The 25,801-nt window shown below is 41.3% G+C and overlaps 1 protein-coding gene across 6 annotated transcripts in view; it reads right to left on the bottom strand.

The window, feature by feature from the left end:
* The window catches only part of CRADD (CASP2 and RIPK1 domain containing adaptor with death domain), a 233,167-nt gene that overhangs the window by 45,684 nt on the left and 161,682 nt on the right, over positions 1–25,801 (bottom strand). Inside the window, exons 3-4 of one of the 6 annotated variants that reach the window (XR_010835872.1) lie at positions 3,775–4,149; positions 434–492 (exon numbers count right to left, since the gene is read on the bottom strand). Coding sequence is in view for 2 of the 6 variants with exons in the window: in XM_059081238.2 (XP_058937221.1) it covers positions 3,848–4,149 (302 nt within the window). In the remaining 4 variants the exon portion in view is untranslated. Of the gene's footprint in view, positions 1–433; positions 493–795; positions 4,150–15,957; positions 16,055–25,801 lie in introns of those variants that run through there. The other 5 variants (XR_010835871.1, XR_010835874.1, XM_067009897.1 and 2 more) reach the window with 5 other exon arrangements.

Here is a 25,801-nt window from a genome sequence, read left to right as displayed (position 1 = left end):
ATCGGTCATCTTTTTGCCTCGCCACTTAGCAGAGTAACTGGCTCACGGGAGCTTCCTGATAAGTCTCTGCTGAATAACTGAATGAGGGAAGTCTCTTTCCAAAACTACCACTTCTGAGGAATTCCTCAGACAAAGGGATGAAGACAGACCCACTCTACTGCCTCAGTTGCCTTTGTAACCTCTGGTGGAAAGTAAATATTTAACAAGGACTTTCCTTGCATTACTGTTTGTAATAGTGAAAGAGGAAAAACCATTTAAAGATCCATCTAACGTAACAGGAAAGTGGTCTGCAAGTCATGGCACGTGCATATACTGGAAAGTATGCCACTACTAAAAATGATGGCGTAGACCAGCGGCTGCACACAGATCAAATGTGGCGTCCCACCAAATTCGGATCGACAGGTACAATATTACTGTCCCCCAGAACACATACTTGTCGGAAGAGAACACTGAGCTGAGTGGATCACATGCCACAGTGGAGAAGGCATCTTGCTGTAAGAAAGAGATTAAAAACTCAGAATAAAGCCCAGAACATTTATGGGAATGTGTTCAACTTTGCTTTTTGAGGATGTTAAGAATGCAGAGTGGGGACAGTCACTAGCTCTACTCAAGTAACAACAGGGCTCTAACGGACCAAGCAAACAGTGGGATTATGGCGGATGTTTTGACAGCAAAAAGACATTGTTATACTTAATAGCTAGTCTCTTTTAATTTCTTCAAATATGCTGCTAAAAATTACAGGATTTTAAAGTGTGCTCCAAACACAAGAGGATGTTGAAAATCACAGAGGATGTTGAAAGGTATAGAAAAATCTTTAATGACATGGAAAGATAGTTATATGTTAAATAAAAGAAGCCAATTGTAAAACAGCATGTACGATACAATCCTGTTTTTGTTACAGAGAGAATATGCGGGCATGGGAAAGTAACTGAAGGACGTAGACCGAAACTGGGTTGTAAAAGTAGTTATCTTTGGAAGATGGGAGTGGGAGCGATTCTTTTTTTTTTTTTTTTTCTTGCTCATTGGTATTTTTTCACTGCTATAAAAAAGATGTACTATTTTTGTACTGAGAAAATTTCATAGAAGTTACAGTTTTTAAAAAGTTAAGGGGCATACTCATGCATGTGTGCGCGCGCGCACGCACACACCACACACATATACCCCAAACAAGAGTGGAGTAAGACTTTTTAATCATTTTTTTTTGTCAGCACCTACAAATGCTCTACCACCTCACTGTACTCCTTAAGAATTTTATCGGGAGTAGGCAATCTCTGGGATTGTAGAACCTTCTTCTGTGCAAAAACACACGGACTCCTTGTAGGCAATCACCTATTGGATTCTCTTGGGAGGTAGGCAGATGCCATGTAGCATCACTCTTCTCAGTGAGAGGTAGAAATGAGGCAGTGATGTGATGTTTGGTTTTCCCATTCCGCCAATCTTCTGCAAGAGCGTGGGCAGGCCCAAAGAGCTGCAGCTGCTATCTGATGGTGGGGATGCCCTGCTCACGAAGGGCAACAAGTCAGAGCTCCCTAATAACCCCATCAGCCCATCACGGCAAGGTCTTCACAAACTGTCCTTCACCGCTGACAGAGCACAAAGGTACCTGTGCATAACGGATGCCCTACAAATGGCAGGAATGCCCGGGTAGTCATCAGACCCACCTCTAAAATGCCATCTAGTCGGACGCAGCCGAGCCCAGTTATACTCACTCATCCATACCTGTGGTGAAAACAAAAGCTCCGCTCTCTGTTAGTAAACACAGGGGGACGAAGAGCGACGTAACAAGTCCAAGGTTCAAAATGACAAGCAGTTATTGAAGATGCCGTGGAAGAACAGTCTATCCCTGGCTGCAGTGATGGGGCCGAAAGTGTGAGGATTTTACAAGATAATGAATTAATGGCTGGACTACAAAATGGAAAATTAGAGCTGATAAGGCCAGGGGACCATCCTCCTGAACTGTTTGTTGAACCGTAAAATAACCGATTCTTTTTAGGAAAGGGAATATGGTTACTAGACATCTGAAAGGATGCAATTAACTCACGACTGTCATCATTTTGAGCACCCACTTTCTGTCCAACCTCAGCACTCTATATGCTTGTCCTCAGAATTTTTTTCCCTTTGAAAAATTCTGGGGCTTCCCTGGTGGCGCAGTGGTTGAGAGTCCACCTGCCGATGCAGGGGACGCGGGTTCGCGCCCCGGTCCGGGAGGATCCCACGTGCCGCGGAGCGGCTGGGCCCGTGAGCCGTGGCCGCTGGGCCTGCGCGTCCGGAGCCTGTGCTCCGCAACGGGAGGGGCCACAGCAGTGAGAGGCCCGCGTACCGCAAAAAAAAAAAAAAAAAAGTTTAAAAAAAAAAAAAAATTCTGAGTTACGTTAGTATTAGGAAATAGATTCTCTAATTATTCAGAAGGATGGAACGCAGATTGGGAATGTTCCCCTGTCTCTCTCTTGATTGGACCCACTGTAGCATTAATAAAGCCATATCACATTTTAAAGCTTAGCAACAACCATGGTAATAGCACTTCCTCCTACAGTGCCCTCAGCTTTAGCCACTGCTCAGCTTGGTCTGGGAACTGCATCCATGTTCAGTCACAGCAGCGAATTAACAGCTACCATTTCCCAAGAGCTGATGATGGGCCAGGCACTAGATGAGCGCTTGGCAGATGTTGCTCCTTTAATCAGCACAAAAATCTTGGAGGTGGGGACAATCATTGCCTCACTCTACAAATGAGGAAACTGAGGCTTGGAGAAGTGAAGTAACTTGTCTGAGGAGATGTTGCTAGCGGGAGGAGGGCAGCAAGCTTCTTCCAGAGCATGTGAGAGACAGGATGGAGCAGCATGGAGCCGCTGGAAAGGGCACACGGGAGCAGTGCTGCGAAGGCACTGCTCACTCATCCGCCCCAGGCAAATCTCTTCATCTTGATACAGGATGGGGCTCACCTCTCTTCCCCAACTACTTCACAGGCTTTTTGTGAGGTCTGTATGAGATCACATGTATGAAAAGCCTTGAAAACAGTAAAGCATTTGACAAACGCCATGTGTTATTAGTAACAAGTCAGAAAACGAAATCACAGTCCTTAGGAGCACAACACTTCAACCATTAAGGCTTCAATGGAAAGACCACAGTGCCCCCCAACCCCCAGTCCTTTAAATAAAGGGTGCAGGATTTCCTTAAGCAAATCTTTCAAAGATAAAGGGGTCAGGTATGCATGCTGGTACTTGAACTGGTCTTTGCAGGGAGCTTCAGTGTCTTAAATTTAATGCAGACACCCTGCCTGAGCGATTTATCTTGACTAGAGAAAGTAACCAGTTCGCTGTTACTATTCTGTTCCAAAGAAGTGACTACTGTAGTTTGACACCCTTAATCTATGCAACACAAGAATGAAAGAAAAAAAAAAAAAAAAGCAATACTTTCTCATGAGAGGGCCACATTATATACAGTAATTCAACTTTTATTATTAACATCATGATTAATAGCTAAGTCCACAGTTCAGTTCCCAGGCAACATAAAAGTGGATGTTTTATATATAGAACACCTGTATTTTTTTGAGCCACTAGGATTTACCAGTCTATTAAAAGGCAACCACACAATTAGAACCTGCACAATTCAAATAACGTAATCTCCGAGCAATCAGAAACAATGAATTGTCAAATCACCATGGGAGATCAACTGAGTAATCCCGCCTTTCAAGTAATGTCAAGTGGAAATCCCATTATCTCCTTTCATCTAAGAAACCACTAAAACAAACAAACAAACCAGTCCCCCCAAATGTACCTGCCCTGGGTGAGAGTCAGGATTCGGCACACGAGACCAGGGGATGGACTCCCCAGGTGCCGATGGGGCGCCATCATCCCAACATGTGCTGGAGCACCGAGGGGTCAACGTCCACGGCCTGGAGACCCCTGTGCAGGCTCTGGAAGGTGGCCTCCTTCCCGAAGCGCTGCCTCCAGCGAACCAAGGCCTCCACCATCTGGGACTGAACATTGTGGGGATGGTTGGCCTTACAGCGGTAGATGTCGGTCTGGGACAGCCCCAGAGACAGCACGATGGGCTCCCACTCAGGGCCCAGCCTCTGGGCCAGCTGGTTGATCTGCTGGTCGGAAGGGGAGCTGTGGAGGATGTGCGGGGGGATTCCAGCCACCCGGTCATCTGGGGAGGAGAAAGACACGAGGGTGAAGAGAGTGAGCAAACACATCAGACGGGCAGAAATTAAAAACGTGGAGGAATGACACACACTTCCAAATGGCAGGGGTCAACTTCTCCTAGTCCTCATGGGGGCTACTCAGTACAAAGCCATACATAGGGGCTTAAGAAGTACCACCCAGCATCTTTGGAAATGTTTACGACAGAAAATTTGAAAACAAGAAAATAAAAATAACTTGAAATTCCATCAGAGAAACCCATTCATAATAATTTGATCTATTTCCTTTTTAAAAATATCTTTATTAGAATATAATTGATTTACAATGGTGTGTTATTTTCTGCTGTATAACAAAGTGAATCAGCTATATGTATACATATATCCCCATATCTCCTCCCTCTTGCATCTCCCTCCCACCCTGCCTATCCCAACCCTCTAGGTGGTCGCAAAGCACCGAGCTGACCTCCGTGCGCTATGCAGCTGCTTCCCACTAGCTATCTATTTTACATTTGGTAGTGTATATGTGTCAATGCTACTTTCTCACTTCTTCCCAGCTTCCCCTTCCCACCCTGTGTCCTCAAGTCTGTTCTCTACATCTGCATCTTTATTCCTGTCCTGCCACTAGGTTCATCAGTACTGTTTTTTTTAGATTCCATATATGTGTGTTAGCATATGATATTTGTTTTTCTCTTTCTGTCTTACTTCACTCTGTATGACAGACTCTAGGTCAATCCACCTCACTACAAATAACTCAGTTTCATTTCTTTTTATGGCTGAATAGTATTCCATTGTATATATGTGCCACATCTTCTTTATCCATTCATCTGTCAGTGGACACTTAGGTTGCTTCCATGTCTTAGCTATTGTAAATAGAGCTGCAATGAACATTGTGGTACATGACTCTTCTTGAATTATGGTTTTCACAGGGTATATGGCCAGTAGTGGGATTGCTGGGTCGTATGGTAACTGTATTTTTAGTTTTTTAAGGAACCTCCGTACTGTTCTCCATAGTGGCTGTATCAATTTACATTCCCACCAACAGTGCAGAAGGGTTCCCTTTTCTCCACGCCCTCTCCAGCATTTCTTATTTGTAGATTTTTTGATGATGACCATTCTGACTGGTGTGAGGTGATACCTCATTGTGGTTTTGATGTGCATGTCTCTAATGATTAGTGATGTTGAGCATCTTTTCATGTATTCGTTGGCAATCTGTAAGTCTACTTTGGAGAAATGTCTATTTAGGTCTTCTGCCCATTTTTGGATTGGGTTGTTCGTTTTTTTGATATTGTGCTGCATGAGGTGCTTGTATATTTTAGAGATTAATCCTTTGTCAGTTGCTTCATTTGCAAATATTTTCTCCCATTCTGAGGGTTGTCTTTTCTTCTTGTTTGTGGTTTCCTTTGGTGTGCAAAAGCTTTTAAGTTTCATTAGGTCCCATTTATTTATTTTTTATTTTATTTCCATTACTCTAGGATGTGAGTCAAAAAGGATCTTGCTATGATTTATGTGATAGAGTGTTCTGCCTATGTTTTCCTCTAAGAGTTTGATAGTGTCTGGCCTTAATTTAGGTCTTTGATCCATTTTGAGTTTGTTTTTGTGTATGGTGTTAGGGAGTGTTCTCATTTCATTCTTATACAAGTAGCTTTCCAGTTTTCCCATCTCCACTTATTCAAGAGGCTGTCTTTTCTCCATTGTATATTCTTGCCTCCTTTGTCAAAGATAAGGTGACCATATGTGCATGGGTTTATCTCTGGGCTTTCTATCCTGTTCCATTGATCTGTATTTCTGTTTTTGTGCCAGTACCATACTGTCTTGATTACTGTAGCTTTGTAATATAGTCTGAATTCAGGGAGCCAGGTTCCTCCAGCTCCGTTTTTCTTTCTCAAGATTGCTTTGGCTGTTTGGGGTCTTTTGCGTTTCCATACAAATTGTAAAATTTTTTGTTTTAGTTCTGTGAAAAACGCCATTGGTAATTTGATAGGGATTGCATTGAATCTGTAGATCGTTTTGGGTAGTATAGTCATTTTCACAATATTGATTCTTCCAATCCAAGAACATGGTATAACTCTCCATCTGTTTGCAGCCATAAAAGGGGTAATTGACAGTAACACAGTAATAGTAGGCAATTTTAACTTCCCACTTAACCAATGGACAGACCATCCAAACAGAAAGTAAATAAGGAAACACAAGCTTTAAATGACACATTAGACCAGATGGACTTAATTGATATTTATAGGACATTCCATCCAAAAACAGCAGAATACACTTTCTTCTCAAGTGCACACGGAAAATTCTCCAGGGTAGATCACATCTTGGGTCACTGATCTATTTCTTTTCAGTCTTTTATACATAAAACATACATTTAGGATTACACTGAAGGTACTGCTTTGTAACATGCTTTTGTCACCTCCATCTCTTTTACTAGAGAGGTCAAGCTGAGGCTTCTGGGGTAATCTAAGGATGCCTGCAGGGTCCACCTCCCTCTGGCACTGGCCTGTGGGTGGAGGGGTGACACTCTCTCCTGCAGGAATGGCTAGTACTAGAGGGTAAGGGGCTGAACAGAACAGCCACTCTTCCCTAACAAACTTGAACACCACCAAAAAAAGTGACAGCTTCTAACAGAAGCAAGAGCTAAGAGGCCCCCTGAGAAAAAGATAACCTAGAGGTCTTGAGGAAGCAGGAAGAGAGGTGAGCAGAGTTCACCGTCTCAGCACAAGTCACAGGAGGAGAGTAACCATCCTGGTTGAGCCCAGAGAAGGAAAGGAAGTATGTGCTGTGGAGGGGCAATCAGAGAACATGACCTTGCACTTCCTAAACTGGAGCCCTATCTCCCCGAGGCTAGTCTGCTGAGGAAGTCTGACACTGAGCGAGTGACTACAGATGTGCTGAGAAGTGCCACTGGTTACACAGAAGGCCTTCCAGAGGAAGGTGGTTAAAGCTAAGTCCCAAGCATGAGTAAGAAGGAGCCCAGTGAAGGGAAAGGAAAGGAAGTGTGCCCTGTGCAGTGGGAACTGTGCATGCAAAGACCCTGAGGCAGGGGGACACGGCAGGTTCAAGGAAGTGACAGTCACTGTAGCAAAGAGCAGAGGTTGAGATGGACTCCAAACACCCAAAATGATGATTCCGGTGATGGGTTAGGCCAGAACTGGAACCTCAGACTTCAGTACAATAGCATATTATACTACACTTTCTGTCACCAGCATCACAGAAATTCAGGTCAATCCCACTTCACACTCACCGGCTCACTGTTTTGATTTATGAATTCAATGAGAAGGCAAAATGCATCCTGTTAGAATAGCTGATGTTTTCCACAGCATATGCCTTTGGTCTCTAGGCAGTTGCCAATACCTTCAGCATGAGTTGCAAAAATATTGTCAAGGATTCTCTCTGGTGTCTGTCAAGACTGCTTTTTTTTTAAATGACTAAGAAGCAAATTAGAATTATGATACTATTGACCAAAATATTTTATATTAACACTGACACTTTTACAGCTTTTATAAAAATATGGGCTCATTTTAAAAATTCAAACAACACAAAAAAGTACAAAGAAGAAAACAAATTATCCACTATCCTACCATCTTACTGACAGTTTTGAACATCATTCGGGACATCTCTTTATGTGTGTATACTGTGAGAAGGAGAATATAACAGCTTTTTTTTTTTCTAATAAGAGTAACTTAATTTTGCTTGAATATAACAGAAGAAAAAGCAGCCTAAGTGAAACTAAATGGCTTTCTGACCTGCAATTAAATGCTTAAAAAAGAAACAAAAAACACATACACACAAACAAAATATTTAATGTTGAGAAAAAAATTAATGAAAATTTAAGAGGTAAACTACATGTTTTCACACTGATGTTTTATAATGAACACTTTATATTTCCTCTATTTTTCCTCATACCTCTAGATTTTTGTTGCTTATATCATTTTTATTCTGTTGGATGCATAACATTTACATGCTTCTGTAACAATAATCTTCTCCCAGCTGTTTAGTCCTAAAACTATATTATAATGGTTTGAATGTTCACCAGTGTTTTTTGTTGTTGTTACTGTTTGGTTTTTTTGTTTGTTTGTTTGTTTGTTTTGTGTTACGCGGGCCCCTCACTGTTGTGGCCTCTCCCGCTGCGGAGCACAGGCTCCGGACGCGCAGGCCCAGCGGCCATGGCTCACGGGCCCAGCTGCTCCGTGGCACGTGGGATCCTCCCGGACCGGGGCACGAACCCGTGTCCCCTGCATCGGCAGGCGGGCTCTTAACCACTGCGCCACCAGGGAAGCCCCGTTGTTACTGTTTTTTAACCATGGCTTTTCTACTTCTGAGTCTGTTATTTTGATTTGAGTCATTTGGGTGAATCTCTTCATCGGGTGGTTTTCTTCAAGAAAGGTTAATGGTTACTATACTTCTTGAGTTCTTTCAGATCAAGACTGTCTGCTTACTGCCTTCACTGAACAATAACAATATTTATAAAAATAATGTCATATTATATTATATTTTAAATTTTGAATATAATTTTATATTATTTAAATAATTCTATTCCTCTTACATTTGTAGAACTTGTTCATATTTTATAGTAGAGAATGCTGGTATGGAGAATTCTGATACTGACTTGAACATCCCCCTTTTTGTATTATTTGCTTTTTCTCTCTGGAGTTTACAGTACTGAAGCTTTACACCAGGGTTTATCTTGGTCACTCTTCATCAGCCTTTCCATGTATGCGGCATGGTCTTCTCACCAAAGATTTAGTTCTCCCTCCCTTTCAGAAAAATCTCCCTGTGTTATATCTTTGCATTCTTTATTTCTATTCCTTATACTGGATGGCTTTGCCTATCCTCCATGGCTATCATTTTCTCTCTTACTGTTTTAACTCCTTTCCTGTGATTATCTCATGCCTTTCCCCCATGCCATTCATTTGACTGCCAGTTATGGCTATTCTGTATTTTTTTCCTCCTGGTTCAAATCTTATATCAAATTTTTGTTCTTAATTTTTCTTGGCCCTTCAATCTATCTTTTAAAAATCCCTTTCCACTGCCACCCATTAGGATGGCCACTATCAAAAAACAAAACAGGGGCTTCCGTGGTGGTGCAGTGGTTGAGAGTCCGCCTGCTGATGCAGGGGACATGGGTTAGTGCCCTGGTCTGGGAGGATCCCACATGCTGCAGAGTGGCTGGGCCCATGAGCCATGGTCGCTGAGCCTGTGCGTCCGGATCCTGTGCTCCGCAACGGGAGAGGCAACAGCGGTGAGAGGCACACGTACTGCAAAACAAAACAAAACAAAACAAAATGAGTATTGGTAAGAATGTGGAGAAACTGCAATCCTTACGCACTGTTGGTGGGAATGTAAAATGGTGCAGCTGCTATGGAAAACAGTATGGCAGTTCAAAAAATTAAAAACTGAATTATGATCCAGAAATTCTACTTCTGGATTATATTACCCAAAAGAATTGAAATCAGTTACTTGAAGAGATATTTGTACATCCATGTTCATAGCAGCATTGTTCACAACAGCCAAAAGTAGAAGCAACTCAAGTGTCTATCGAGGTATGAATGGATAAACAAAATGTGGTATGTTATACATTAGAATATTATTCAACCTAAATAAGGAAAAAAATTCTGACTCATGCTACAAAATGGATGATTCTTAAGGACATTATCCTCAGCGAAATAAACCAGTCACGAAAGGGACAAATACTCCATGATTCCACTCATACGAGGTACTTAGAATAGTCAAATTCAGTGGAACGGAAAGAATGATGGTTGCCAGGGGCTTGGGGAGATGTAATGAGGAGTTGCTGTTTAATAGGGACAGAGTTTCAGTTTTGCAAGATTAAAAGAGTTCTGGAGGTTAGTTGCACAACAACGTGAATGAACACTTGAAAATGGAATAGATAGCAAGTTTTATGTTATATTTTATAATTAAAAATAAAAAAAGAATCTTGTTGTTTAATCATAACATTGAGTTGTTATTTCTACTGGATTGGTACTGAGCTCTTCTACAGCATGAAATAGTTGTGAGGCGAGTTTCTTTGGACTGGGTTTTCTCCCAAACCAGATTGGTTGCATGTTTATTTTCTGCAAGCCGTGTTCCTATATTTCATTCCTCTGCTGTGGCATTTTCGCATAGTTTTCATGACATTTAGTTTCATCTTGCTGATACTTAACATGAGTATCTCTGTCCAGAACTTCTGTTTGGTCTTGTACAGTAAGCTGATGCATCCTTGACACTCTGCTCACTCCATAGGAGACCCGTTGCCTTTCTCCCTCTGAGCCACACTCTGAGGTTGGCTGTGGCTTGCTATGCAGTGCTCTGCCATGAAGGAGAGGTAGGACTCACAAGGCCAGCCCTTGCCGGGGGTCCTATGCACTTCCCTCTCTTTTGGAAGCCAGTTAAATGTCTTACAACAGAGCCCGCTCTGCCAGGGTGCACTCACTCCTGTGATCTCTTTCCCGTAACTGGGGAGATGGCTTGCTCCGAGTTGCCTTCCTGCCTCTGCTGAGGCTGTTGCCTGACATTCACCGAGGCCACCCACTCACCTTCTCAGGCAGCTTCTTCCCATACTGATCTATGTTAGTGGGAATCCTCAGGATGCTGTCCCCTCACCTTCCTTTCCCGGCATTGCTCCTGAGGGGTCAGGATGGAGGGTTTCCTTCATTACCTGCCACTGGCCAAAGTGCACAGCACAAAGCTGTGATTGGTTTTCTTGTCTGTTGGGTTGTTGCTGGCGAATGTTTTTGTTGTGAACTGCTTTTTGGGTCAGTCCATTTGGTGTTGGGGAGGGAGCATCTGTGATTCTGCTACACTCTCATCATTCTGACTCCTGGCCAACTAGTAAATGCAACATACGCTTTGAGACAATGATGTGGAAGTGAGGACAGTATTTGCTCTCATTCCTCTACACTCTCAGGGTCACATATCCCTTGTGAATACCGCCATATAACTGGGAGGTGGCCAGCAATCTACGGACACAGGCTTGAGCAAAGATAATTGGCACATAAGCGAGACCCAGCCAAGAACAAACCAAGCCCTTCCAAGGAGATCTTACGCACAGAGAGACAATAATAGCTGTTTGTGTCGTCTGACCTCTATCTGGAAAAGTATCCTCATGAGCCTTCCAGCTCATGAATTCTGCTGAATATGAGGTTAATTAAAAATGAGAGTCCTAAGGCGGTAGCGTCAACTCCCAAGGACATACTACCTCAAATCAGGTCAAGCTATAAATCAATCCACTGTGACAGCCTGGCCACTGTTCCTCAAAGCTTGATGTGCACACCACTGGTGGTGGGCAAGGTGATGCCAGGGGTACAGAGAGGAACATTCTGTATTAGAGTAGTCATGGATCTATTTTAACACGATTAGAAAAGTATAAATAGCATTTCAAACCCATGACTGCAAGGATTAAGAGAAATAAATTAAAAAGCAGATATAGAATGACCAAAAAGTAAACAAAGAAGAAAAGTAAGTTTTAAAATAAAAAGTAGATTTAAATAAAAGCACTAAATTAGCGGTACAGGTGTTAAAAGATAAGGCAAGAATTGTACAAGTAGAACAGAAATGACTGAAGCTTGGGAAGTCCAGTGTTTCTCAACAAGTGCGCTATTGGCATCTCGGGTAGGACAATCCATCGTGCAGTGCTGTCCCCAGTGCACAGCAAGGTCTGGAGCATCCCTGGCCTGCACCTACTAAGTGCTAGTAACGTCCCCTACCACAGCCTTAGCACACATGTTCACATACCCTGGGGCAAGGCAGTACTACCCCTGGTTAAGAACCACCAGATACTGGGACAGAAGAATGGCTATTTTAGAAAAAATCCTAAGCAGAGAGTTACTCCTTTTATATTGACAAAATGCTCTCCCTTATACAGATCCTATCTCTTTCATGCAATCCTTTAATTCCATTCTCAGTGAAGTTAAAACTCACCTGTTTCAAAAGAAACAACATTCTCTGATAAACCCGTCTACCATGATGAAGCCAAAAACCCATTTGAAGGGATCAACACCCCCCAGTCCCCACCCCCCATCTCCCCACTTAGCCACCCACCCCTCTACCCTCCATCTCTGTGGTCATGACATGGATGAAAACAGCATAGTGACCCCTCCTCTCTAACCAACTCTTCCTCCCACACTCATACTTATCAGTAGCTGCTCTGGGTTCAAATCTAAAAGACTCACACATAACTTTTCTGCTCCTTATATGACATTGCTGTCTCCCAAGCTCCTTATGTGCAGAGACCATGTCTTCTACTTCTGTGCCCTTCCTTTCCAACCTTTAGCCCCTTGCTGAGTGCAATATGGAACTTAACGTATATTTTTTCAGTAATTGATGATATTCTTAAATCAAAAAGTTCCTCCAAGTCAAGTTTCCAACTCACCATCTCTACTAGCTATGTGTTTCTGACTTTGTCTACTTGTTCCAGAAAAAATGTCAACTCTTCCAACAAACCTCTGTGCAGACAGCACTCCCTGGTCCACCCTGGCTGGGTGTGGGTTCTCCGAGTGAAGGAAAGTTCACAGGCCCAGTGTCCTGTCTGGTTGACCTCTGCTTTGTACGCTGCATCCTACGATATGTGGCCACCTTAATGGTGACCCGAGAAGAGGACCTATACAAAGTTCAAAAGTACAGTTCAAAGACCGAAGGCCATGGAGTAAAGGAGCGGCACGGCAGACATGTAAACAGCTGCTAGGAAAGTCAGATAAAGCCATGGTCAGATGTCTAGAATAACAGCAAGCATTTTAACTGTAGAACTCCGTTTTAAACTTCAGTTATTTTGAAATATAACTGGAGATTTGGTAAGCACATATGAGTGCTTTATAAAGAGGCTCAGTTGGACATGGGGTAGCAGTTTGCAAAACCATACACATTCCTTTGGAGACCTGGTGATATATACCACTCTCCCTAACTCACTGATGGAAGTGCCATATGCTTCAGGTTTGTTGGACCAGGAAAAAAAAAGTTGAGCTAAAAGACTGTCCCCTTCTGGTGCAGCCACTTTTCAGGAGAAAAGGCTAACCTCTTCCCCGAGGACAGGTAAGGCCTCTGCTCAGGTCAAGTCTACTAATGTTCCATGGACCAAAGCAAGACATGTGGCCAAGCCCAAGACCAACAGGACAGGGAATTGAATCTTCTCACAGGGTGGGAGGAGTGAAAATGTGCTGAGCAATAATCTGTAAACACTCACAAGTGAACTAATAAATTTTTAAAATGTAGATGAAGTGATATATTACTGGGAATATATAAAATGCCAAAGTTGGTGCAGGACGAAATAGAAAACTTCAATAAACCAATGTATTAAATATACCGAAGTGGTAATCAAAGCCCTCCCCTGCTAAAGAGCCCCGGGCCCCAATGGTCTTATAGGTTAGTTCTATCAAATATTCATAGAACATTTCATTTCCTAACTTATGTAAGTTGTTGCAGAAAATAGAAAAGGAACAAAACCTATCCCATTTTATTAAGCTCCTGTACTTTTAATTCCAAACAACAAGGAGAATAAAGAAAAGAAAAATCACAGGCTCATTTCAGTTATAATTTTAGACGTAAAAATCCTAAATATTAACTATTTGAGTCTTTAAAAATGTATTTAAAATAATACATTGTGAACAAGTAGAATTTATCACACGATTACAATAATTTCAACATCATAAAAATTATCAATTAATTCAACGTATCACTAGCCTAAAGAGAAAAGGCACTATATTAATACATGAAAAAAAAGGATTTGATGAAATTTGATACCTATTTATCATTAAAATTTTCTTCTTTAAAAACTAGGAATATGGGCAACTTTTAAAACTTGATAAAGTTATAAAAGCCTTCAATAAGCATTTGACTTAATGAAGAACTTTAAAATGTATCCCCTTTAAGAATGGGAGCAAGAGAAGTTATGCCCACTAGCACCATTACTATTGAATACAGTAGTGGAAGTCCTGACCAATGCTATAAAAAAAGAAAAAGAAATTTTGTATTAACATTTGAAGGGAAGCATTTTCAGAGTATGATTTAATATGTAGAAAAAGGCCAGGATCAATAAACAATCCATTAGAACAAATAAGAGAGTTGAACAAAATTGCCAGATACAAGATCAACTCAAAACAAAAATCAACAAAACAGCATTTCTACATTCTGGCAATACTCAAATACAAGATAAAATAAAATAAAATAAAATAAGCAATGAAAACTATAAAGGATCTAGAAATTAAATTAACAAAGATCACATAAGACCTCCATGGGGAAAATTTTAAGCCTTTATTAAAAGACATAAAGCAAGATCTGAATAAATGATCATTCATGTGCTGGCTGGGAAGACATTATTATTATATAAAGATGATAATTCTTGTAATGACAATTAAAATTTCATAATGGGGTAAGGAGAGGCTTTCTCCAAATTGGGAAAAGCTAGCTAATTATAAATATTTTAAAAGAAACTGGACTTTTACATCACACCATAAATAGTGATAGATTCCACGTGGACAAAGGCCCAAACATAAAAGGCAAAACTATAAACTTAATGGAAAATAACACTGGGTTATCTTTATGACCTGTGGGAGGAAGGGACCTTTTTTTTTTTTCGAGTTTAAGAAAAAATTTTTTACTTAATTTTTAAAAATTGAAGTATAGTTGATTTACAATGTCATGTTAGTTTCAGGTATACAGCACAGTGATTCAGTTTTATATATGTGTGTAATATATATACTTTTTCAGATTCTTTTCCTTTATAGGTTATTATAAAATACAGTTCCCTGTGTGTATAGTTCCCTGTGAGTACAGTTCCCTGTGCTATACAGTAGGTCCTTGTTGGTTATCTATTTTATATATAGTCGTGTGTATATGTTAATCCCAACTTCCTAATTTATCCCTCCCCCACCCCAGAAGTGACTGTTTAAATGAATCCCCCAAAGATGAATTTTTTACATCTAAGGAGACTATGATTCAAGTTGACAGAGGAGAATGGGAAAAGATATTTGTTAATGTCTAAAACCAAGGAGGGAAAAATTTCTGGATTTATAAGGTACTCCTGAAACCAACAGGAAAAAAAGATAAGACTCTCCAAAGGAAAAAGGACAAAGGAATGACCAGGCAATTCAAATTAGAGGAAATGCAAAAGCCAGCATATAAAGAGATGCTCAAATGCAGAAATTTAAGAAATAACAATCGAAACAACAATGATAAATTACTTTATGTGCATAGAAATCTAGAGAATACCAAGTTTGGGCTGGGATGTGGCCATGTAGGAAACTTTATTCACTGCTGGTGGGAGTGAAGACTGCGCAGCCACTCTACAAGCGAGTGGGCCGTGTGAATACAACTGAATAGAGTATACAATCTTGTTCCTAGGTGTATGTACCCAAGAAAAATTCTGAAAAAGATCGATAAGGGACATGCAGAAGGCTGTCTGTGCAAAGCTAAATCATTTGGGTTAGTAAACATATATACCTTATAACCCAGCAATCCTGTGTTGAGGTTTATATATCCCAGAAGAATTCTCATTCAGATCAGACCCCATGAGGGGTCATGTATGAGGTTGTTTATATCAAGTAACACTGGGAAGAAAAGAGCTGGAAGCAATACAAGAGCTCAATACTAGGGGAGCAGATAAATAAATATGAAGGAGCATATAGGGGAATACCATGCAGTTAGAAAGAATGGACTAGGGTGAAAATGTTAAAAGAAGAATGATATCTATAACAATGTGAATTTTAAAATATATGTCTAAAACAACACCATTTACAGAAACACACATTAATAAGAATATGTATCGGACAGAATAATTAGTTATGGAAGGGGAGGAAATAGGGGGAGGCTGCCAGGCTGAGAAAACTAACAGGACAGGCCACCTCCCAGGGCCCACATGTTACTCTGCATCCCTGAGTGCAATGGTTTTGCAGAGAAATCCCTTTGGCCCAAGGTCTGACTGGCTGCCTGGAAATGAAAGAAAAGCACCTTGAAAAGAAAACTAATTAAAACCCCTTGTTCTGGTATATAATCACAGAGAACAATCTGGTCCTCACAGAGAGGTGGAGAAATAAACTGGCCTTTCTAAAACGATTTTCAGCTAGATGAAGGCCCTGATGCAAAATGCAAGTAAATCATACTTACTGTCGTGGAAAACTTGATTTGCCATCAAGTCCGTGGAAGGTCAACAACAAAACTATTAGCAATAATCGAGTTCTCACTGAGTTAAAAGGAGGGAGGCAGGGCGGACAGAGCTCTGGGCTAAGAATTGGCAGGCCTGGCTACTATCTAAATTTGAATCTGCCACCAACTTGCCAGAAAACTGGCGATAAGTCATTTAGCTTCTCTTGGATTGTTTTCTCATTTGGAAAAGGTAAAACCAGATGACTTTCAAGGCCTTATTTAGATACGACATGTTATACTATCTTTGAAAAAAGCAATTTTATTTTCTACAGCTCTCATTGATTTTTGACTTCTCATTAATCAATAATTATTCACGTAATGTTGCATCACTTTTCCCTACGTGTCTTCTAAAAGAGAACCAAGACCTCTGGGGTTTTAGTGATGCTTTCTTGCTTGCTCTTGCTTTCTAAATATCACTCATGGAAACTTATCCTTCCATTGCAAAAAAGTTAATTGAACACTGGTAGAGTAAATTTTTTCAAAACAGGATTTAAAACTTTAAAAGTTCATGTTACAACTTGCCGAGCCACTCATTTTTCTCACACACTTGCGCAGACCTGACCCAACTCCATCAATTTACCATTCATTATGCCCCTTGAACACACCGGTCTGCCTGGAACCTTAGGGCCTTGTGCTAGCTGGTCCTCCTCCCTGGAACATTCTTCCTCTGAATTCCTCCATCAAGTGTGACTTCTCAATGAAACCCAGCCTGACTGCCCTATTCTCAGTGACAACTCTCATTCCACTCTGTGATCCCCCTTATCCACGTATCACCTTCAAACATATCTATTTTATGGATGCAAGATATTTGTTGTTGCTGACTGGCCCCACTCCACACACTCATCCCATCCCTGCTAGAATGTAAGCTCCTCAAAGGCAGGGGAATTTTGTCAATTTTGTTCAGTGATGCTCAGTGATGTATCCTGGGCACCAAGAATAGTACCTAGCACATAGTAGGTTCTCATTACATAAATGAATATTGTTGGATAAATGAACAAATTAAAAGGAATGACCCATTACAATTACAACATACTCATTTAGCTGTGCTCTCTACGGCTACAGTGTTACCAAGCGCTCCTACTTTTAGTTACTTAGCACTTAAAAACCAAAGAAATTATACTGTATCATCTGGGAGTATACAGAAAATTTTAAAGGAGGGTGGGCGACTCTGTAACAGTAAGATATTGTCAAGGTTCAGGGTAGGCAGTTTCCCACTCTCTGTACTGAACTGGGCCACAATGAACTCCTCCCTCTACATAGATGGTTAATTTTAAGAGAGTTAGAACCACTGACAGACCCCAAGATGGTTTCTGGGTAAATACTCTGATTCCAACCTCCCAGTACCTAAGGAAATAAACAAAAGGTAATAAAAAGGCAGGCCCCCCCCCAAAAAAAGATGGCAGAACCACAGTCCAATACCCCCCTGAAGCTGTATCAATCATTCAATAAAACTCAACTCTAGGGCTTCCCTGGTGGCGCAGTGGTTGAGAATCCGCCTGCTGATGCAAGGGACACGGGTTTGTGCCCCGGTCCGGGAGGATCCCATGTGCAGCGGAGCAGGTGGGCCCATGAGCCATGGCCGCTGAGCCTGTGCGTCCGGAGCCTGTGCTCCGCAACGCGAGAGGCCACAACAGTGAGAGGCCCGCGTACCGAAAAAAAAAAACCAACTCAATTCTAAAAGAGAGACTGATATCCCCAAATCTGGAGAGGAACAATGAATTAAGTGGGCTTTCTTATCACTTCTTCTCCTCTGACTTCAGTAGACTGGGGATGGTAACTGCCACGGGGAAGGATGCAGAGATGAGAAATAAGAACGAGGACTGACTGTTCCTGGCAGAAGTGATGAGACATTTCACAGGGTCTCAGGAGAGACTGCAGAGCACAGGTGTTACAATGTGGCCCCCCCCCACACACAAACAACTCAGATGATCTCCCTGCTCTGCCCAACTCCTCTGCTGACATGTGCCCTTAAGCTAAAGAAAGTGGACAGAATAGGAACTATCCAGTCCTCAAGTAGCAACAAATAGGGGGCTCACGGGGGGTGCCAAGGAGAAACCACTCCAGTCTGTTAGAGCACTATTGTAACAAGTGATTTATTTTATTTTATTCTATTTATTTTTAAATTAGTTTATTGATTTATTTATTTTTGGCTGTGTTGAATCTTCGTTGCTGTGCACGGGCTTTCTCTAGTTGTGGTGAACAGGGGCTACTCTTCGTTGCAGTGCATGGGCTCTAGGCGTATGGGCTTCAGTAGTTGAGGTGCATGGGCTTCAGTAGTTGTGGCACACGGGCTCAGTAGTTGTGGCTCATGGGCTCTACAGCGTAGCCTCAGCAGTTGTGGTGCATGGGCTTAGTTGCTCTGCGGCATGTGGGATCTTCCCAGACCAGGGTTCAAACCCGTGTCCCCTGCATTCGCAGGTGGATTCTTAACCACTACACCACCAGGGAAGTCCCATAAGTGATTTTAAAAGGGAACATTATATAGGAAAAAAACTGACAAAAAATTCACAGTCCTCAAGGAATAACAGAAAGTAATTTGTCACAGAATAATTTAAAAGCATAATAGAAACATGAATACAGTAAAACAAGAGCTCAACAATGAGACGATAAAAATAACAAAATGAGATTTTAAAGAAGCTTGTCATACTAAAATGATAAATGGACGACCAAATAGCATCACCATGAAACTAATACATAAATTAGAAATACCAAGGAATAGCGTTAACGTGACCCCAAATTATATATATTCAGGAAAGGCTTGAGATAAGGGCAGAATTTAAAGCAATTAGAGAAAAATGATAGATATGGAGGAGAGCAAAACACAGTCCATTGAAAGGTTAATGGGGGCCTTCCCTGGTGGTGCAGTGGTTAAGAATCTGCCTGCCAATGCAGGGTACACGGGTTTGAGCCCTAGTCCGGGAAGATCCCACATGCCGCAGAGCAACTAAGCCCATGTGCCACAACTACTGAGCCTGTGCTCTAGACCCTGTAAGCCACAACTACTGAGCCCATGCGCCACAACTACTGAAGCCTGCGTGCCTAGAGCCCATGCTCCACAACAAGAGAAGCCACCGCAACGAGAAGCCCGCACACCGCAACAAAGAGTAGCCCCTGCTCGCCACAACTAGATAAAGCCCACGTGCAGCAACAAAGACCCAACGCAGCCAAAAATAAATAAAATAAATGAATTTAGAAAAAAAAGGTTAATGGATATTCCTGAGGTAGAAAATCCAGCCCAAAGTATTCAAAAATCTAACACAAGAAAATATCCCTAAAACGAATACACGATGGAATCTAATCTCTAAATTGAAAGAGCATACTCTATTTTATGAAAAATCTGATATAGAATAATCAACTATGAGACATATACTGGTTAAATAATTGAATTTCCTGTCCCAAAATATAATTCTTCAAGCAGAAAAAGCAAATTGCCTACAAGAAGAAAGCCAGTCAAATTTTTCAACAATGCTTTAAATGCAAAAGATAATGCAATTCCACTAAAATTTTAGGGGGGAAAAAGAGTAGTCTCTGAATATTATTCTTAGCCAAGATGATTTTCATATAAAAAAGGTAATCAGCAGATATTGTTGAACATAAAAACAACTCAAGAATTCACCATTTGTTCCGAACCTTCCTTTAAAAGCCTTGACAATCTAGTCAGTGCAATGAATAAAGTAAAAGTATCAGCAGTGGCATACCAAGGGTGGGTAGATGGAAATGGTTTGCTTCAGATGCAGGCAATAAAGAATGCATTGTTGGGCTTCCCTGGTGGCGCAGTGGTTGGGAGTCTGCCTGCCGATGCAGGGGACACGGGTTCGTGCCCCGGTCCGGGAGGATCCCACATGCCGCAGAGCGGCTGGGCCCGTGAGCCATGGCCGCTGAACCTGTGCGTCTGGACCCTGTGCTCTGCAATGGGAGAGGCCACAACAGTGAGAGGCCCGTGTACCACAAAAAAAAAAAAAAAAAAAAAAGAATGCATTGTTTATAGAGAATTTAAAAGTAGAAATAAAACCACTAAAAATCACTCTGCTTTTCATATCACCATGTACCAACAATCTAAGCAATGCAAATGATAAAACATCCCTCTTTTCTGGGGTGGAATGTTCCCCCACCAGGCAGTCAGGATCCTCTAAGCCCCCTGACCTGCTTCTTAATAACAGTGATTGGAAAGCCACAGTAAAAAGATCAGTACTGGATATTGAATTTATTTCAATATAAAACTAATTTTAAACACCTGAACAGAACATAACGTTACATATCTTGATTATATGAAAACAATAATATAACTAATCAAAAGCAAGCCTAGATTATAGAATAGACTGTAAACACTAAATTACCCTGTGTGAAAATAACAATGTAACTAACCAAAATCTAGAAGGAAGAAAGGAAAGAGAGTGAGAGTGCCTATGAGCCCATTTATCATGGCAGGGAAATCTATACTGTCTGAAATGGAGATGGTGGCAGTCAAGACAGGCTGTTATCTACAGTAGGAAATAAGCCCTGAATCTCATGACTTAACAGAACGACTTAAGTTCTCACTCACACACCTTCCACCACAGGCCCACGTGACTCTTCAGGGCAGCGCCTCTGTGAGCCGGTGCTGCATTCCATGCCACACTGATGTTATGCTCCTCCACATTCACATATCACATGAGATAAGCATTCACGCTCACAGAGACAGGGAAAGAAAGGGTGGGAGACTGGAGATCTGGCCATTAAATACATCCATCTGTAAGTGATGCTAGTCACTTCTGCTCGCATTTTGTGGCTAAACCAAGTCACGAGGTCGCACGTAACTTGAAGGGAGTGAAGAAGTACAATTCTCCCATACCCAGAACAGGGAGAGAACTGGGTGAACACCATTAACGTCTACCAAGAAGTATACTCGGAGAAAAAGAAAAGCCAGAACCAAAAACATCAAGTTCATCACCCCTTTTCTGAACCTAAGAAAAATAACATTTCTTACTGTGAAAAAATGTTTATTTAAATTTCAGTAATTTCTTAATTTTCACTTAGTTTCTTTTTATCCAGTTAACTTCAAATAAAATTAAATGTATTTAGTTTTAAAATTTAGCACGGGGCTTCCCTGGTGGCGCAGTGGTTGAGAGTCCGCCTGCGGATGCCGGGGACACGTGTTCGTGCCCCAGTCCGGGAGGATCCCACATGCCGCGGAGCGGCTGGGCCCGTGAGCCATGGCTGCTGAGCCTGCGCGACTGGAGCCTGTGCCCCGCAACGGGAGAGGCCACAGTAGTGAGAGGCCTGCGTACCACCAAAAAAAAATTAAAAAATAAAAATAAAATAAAATTTAGCACGATTCCACTTTTATGAAAGCATTTCTATCTATGTATCTATCTATCCACCCATCTACCTATCTACCTACCGTCCATCCATCCATCTTCTCATCTACAAACATGCTTAGAGAGATGTCCAAATGCCCAACAGGATGTTCACTTAATGAGGCTTATTTCTGAGTGTTCGGATTTTTTATCTTTTTCTTTTTACTTTTCTGCATTCCTTGGATTTTTAATAATGAGAATGTATCATTTTGACAAACACAACAGAGTCATTATTAGAATATGAATTAGCCAAAATATCATTTGGCTTTCAATTATCAAGCCTTAAAATCACCAGATGCTAAAAAAAGGAGATTTTTACATTGCACTAGGAAAGGGAGGGGGATTAAAGTAGGAGACAATGTGGTTATTTCATGATTGTTATACACTGTTTGAAATTACAAAATGGGTAAATGCTCATAGCTTCAGGCCAGGCAGCTGGTTTGAATCAGGCATGTAAAAGGACATACATTTCTATTTTACCAGTTTTTAAGTCTTTTATATCTCGCTGATACAGGTCATTCTTACCAAATATGCAGTTGCTTATTGACTTTAATAGAGGTGTACTATAGAAAGAGAGTTGGTTTTCCCCATTTAAAAAATATGGACATTAAATGCAAAAGTACAATTAATAAATTGAAGAGGAAATATATCTTCTAATCAGAGCAGACTTACCCATTACGCATGGTGGGGATAGTGCTGAGAGCCCATAGTACTTTTGAGGACCCATGAAAATGTTTTAATTTCTTGTAAAACTCAGAAGAAAAAATAAATGTTAGGTCAAAGAAAATATTTGAATATATAATGTTAATATATTCATCTATATAACAACCCAGTCATAAACTGTCCTTTTTCATATTTTTTTATGGAGGAAAAGGCCCACAAAGGCAGCAGTGCCTCCATCCATGAAAGTTCATAATGTGGCACTGTTTCTGAGTCACAGATTCATTGGCAGATGGCAAAAATTACTTGGTTTATTGAAACATGTACTTAAAACACTACCTTTCCAAATTAAAACGTGTAGTTGTTGAGAGACAAAATTCCAAAGTGTCTTGTCAGTCCCTCAGAGTGCACAGATGGCTAATGTTAATTCTCAACGTTAATGACACTTTTTTCACAGTGTAACAACATTAAAGATTCCTTTATATGAAGTTGCATTATAAGGATATAAAGTTTTGAGGGGTTTTTTTCCTTTCTAAATAGGGAAAATGAATTCCTTAATCACATTAATCACGTTATTTCCCACAGATAATTGTTCTCCCAAGTTTTCAAAATTGTTTAAAAATATTAGTAAATTTATTTTAGTCTTCAAGAGATCAAATACATAAATATTTAAACTGATACTCAAACTGAAGAAAACAAGCTGCCCCCATGGTCCCTCGATTCTTGTCTTTGCTGCTGGTCCCTGGGCAGTAAAGAGAGTTAGTTTAAGAAGCTTCAATTGCATATTGAAATTATAAAATAACAACTTTGATAGATTTAAGTTTTCATTCTTGGTCCTAAACCTGCTTAGGAGAAGGACAAGATAATCAAAGAGTGCTTACAGAACTTGACTTCAGGCATCAAAAGTACATGCCTTTGGGCTTCCCTGGTGGCGCAGTGGTTGAGAATCCACCTGCCGATGCAGGAGACACGGGTTCGTGCCCTGGTCCGGGAAGATCCCACATGCCGCGGAGCAGCTAAGCCCGTGAGCCATGGCCGCTAGGCCTGCGCGTCCGGAGCCTGTGCTCCGCAACGGGAGAGGCCACAACAGTGAGAGGCCCGCATACCGCAAAAAAAAAAAAAAAAAAAAAGTACATGCCTTTGAAGGGAGTTCAGCTGGGTTGAGTGGTTTGGCGATAAGACCAAAGAAATAAAAAAGGATGAAGGTCACATAACTTTGCCAAGCAAAATCTTTCAAAGCTATGATACAACAATCATCTTAAAAATGAAACTCTCAGTCCTCTTATCAGCAACCTAGGGAGAGAGACAGAAGTCAGACTTTTTAATTTACTGCCTTCCCCTTCCCACAACTAGAAGGGACAATGAAAGTAGTGACTGACATAATCAGGAGTCAAAATAATTTGGATAGATTGATGGAATGACACTAACAAGATTTAATTTGTTTTGGGATAAATGTGACATCCTACCAAACTTTAAAATATCAATCATAAAGATACAGACTGGGGCTTCCCTGGTGGTGCAGTGGTTGGGGGTCCACCTGCCGATGCAGGGGACACGGGTTCGTGCCCTGGTCCGGGAAGATCCCACATGCCGCGGAGCGGCTGGGCCCGTGAGCCATGGCCGCTGAGCCTGCGCATCCGGAGCCTGTGCTCCTAAACGGGAGAGGCCACAGCAGTGAGAGGCCCGCATACCGAGAAAAAAAAAAAAAAGATACAGACTGTTTTCAATCTGCCTCAAATGCAGTTTAGGAGAAAAGGTGCAAATGTTTTAATTGACTGCAAATGCAATGTGACCCTAGCAAAAAAAGAAAAACTGACACAATGTTAGTTCCAAATACTGTACATAACTTTGGAATCAGGAAGAGGGAGATGACAGTCTCACAGATTTGCAATAGTCAGACTGACCCCTTCCAAATCAATGACCTGACTGCATAATTATTGGGACAGAGAAGCAGGCAAAGCCTGCATGAAGGTCGGCCCAGAGACATTAACGTGTAAGCGCATATGAACTCAGTATGAACGCAAGCATTTGGCATCTACCACGGTGAACTGTGAGCTCTAGCGAGGTGGAAACTGTGTCTGTCTTGCTCATAGCAAGGACCTAGCACATATCTGGTACAGCACAGCTTCCAAGAAATAACTTTTAAGACTTTAGTTTAAAAACATATGGAGCAGTTGCATTTTATAAAGGGGATGCATTCAGAAGAACTCACATAATGGGAGATTAACCTGGCAGAGCACAGAAGCACTGCCTTGTAGCAAGAGCTTAAGCACCACAGAGAATTCCACTTGGCTTTGGAATTTTGTGATTCTTGGCAAAATTTAAATTTTCTAGGATTTGCATTATTTCAAATTTTGTGCCTAAAGTGTGACTTCAGTAATAATTTTTACCAACTAATTTGAATATGCCTAATAGCAATAAAATGCAAGGGCACTCTGAGGATAGATACATTCATTTAGCAAATATTAATTGAGGTCTGCTATGTACCGGCTACCTTTTAGTGCTCATCATTCAGCACTGGGCAAATTTAGCTATTTATGTAAACTGTCTGCAGTTTGTCTAAAGCACCTCCATGGAACTTAGGGCTTTACAGCTATCTGTCTAAACCAACTCATTGATTTCACCAATGAAAATAGAAAATGAAAGGAATTAAAGTTACTTGCTCACTCTCACAATTAATTGGCCATGGAGCTCTGAAGACAGTGACCTACAGATGCCTATCCCAGCGGGGATTCAGTGTCTGCTTACAGCTGCAAATGAGCAGCTGACGTTAACAATTTGAGGGCACATTTATGAAGGGATCTCAGAAATAATACAAGATCATAGTTAATAAATATTCTTTTAATCTCCTTTTTAACATTCCCCCAAATGAAAAATTTTGCAGACTGTTTTTCTGTTTTTTAACCAACAATTTCTTTTACAAACATAGATGTATTAGAAGTATGTGCATGTATGTGTGCGTGAAACTGAAAGAAAAGTTTAACAAAACAACAAATCCTTACCTTTACTATATGTTATCCTATTTTATTTTACTCTAATCCTGATCAGCAACCACTAAATTGACTTCACGGTTCCACTAACATGTAGCAACATTGTTCTACTGTACGTTCTGCTGGATTATTACTACTCTTCCATTCAATAATGAGCTCACATGTCACCTCCTCTGAGAAGCCTTCCAGGACTCCTCCAAGCACAATCAACCATGTCCTTCTTTAAAGCCGGACATGAGTGACAGTGAGGATATGGGAAAGGGGCAGATTTAGGAGAGAACAGGAGGTAGTGCTGGAATGCCTCTCTGTGCCACACCTGAGCTCCACATCGGAGCAGGAGTCCCTCAAGCTCAGGGGTGTGAGGGGCTTCTCACCCCTGATCGATTTCTTGGGCACTGAGCACTTCCTGGAGCATCATAAGCACTCATTAAGCAACTGTTGAAATAAATCCTTTCGGGAGCTGATGAAAGAGCTGACCCTGAAAGCAAATAAAAGAGCCCATCCGTCAGAGGCTGCACATTGGGAGCCAATGGACTGAATTTGGC

The sequence above is a fragment of the Kogia breviceps genome, chromosome 12 (assembly GCF_026419965.1).
Source record: "Kogia breviceps isolate mKogBre1 chromosome 12, mKogBre1 haplotype 1, whole genome shotgun sequence".
In the NCBI taxonomy this organism is placed as follows: Eukaryota; Metazoa; Chordata; class Mammalia; order Artiodactyla; family Physeteridae; genus Kogia; species Kogia breviceps.
Note: the sequence above shows the minus strand (reverse complement) of the source record. Positions and strands in the feature narration are given on the sequence as shown.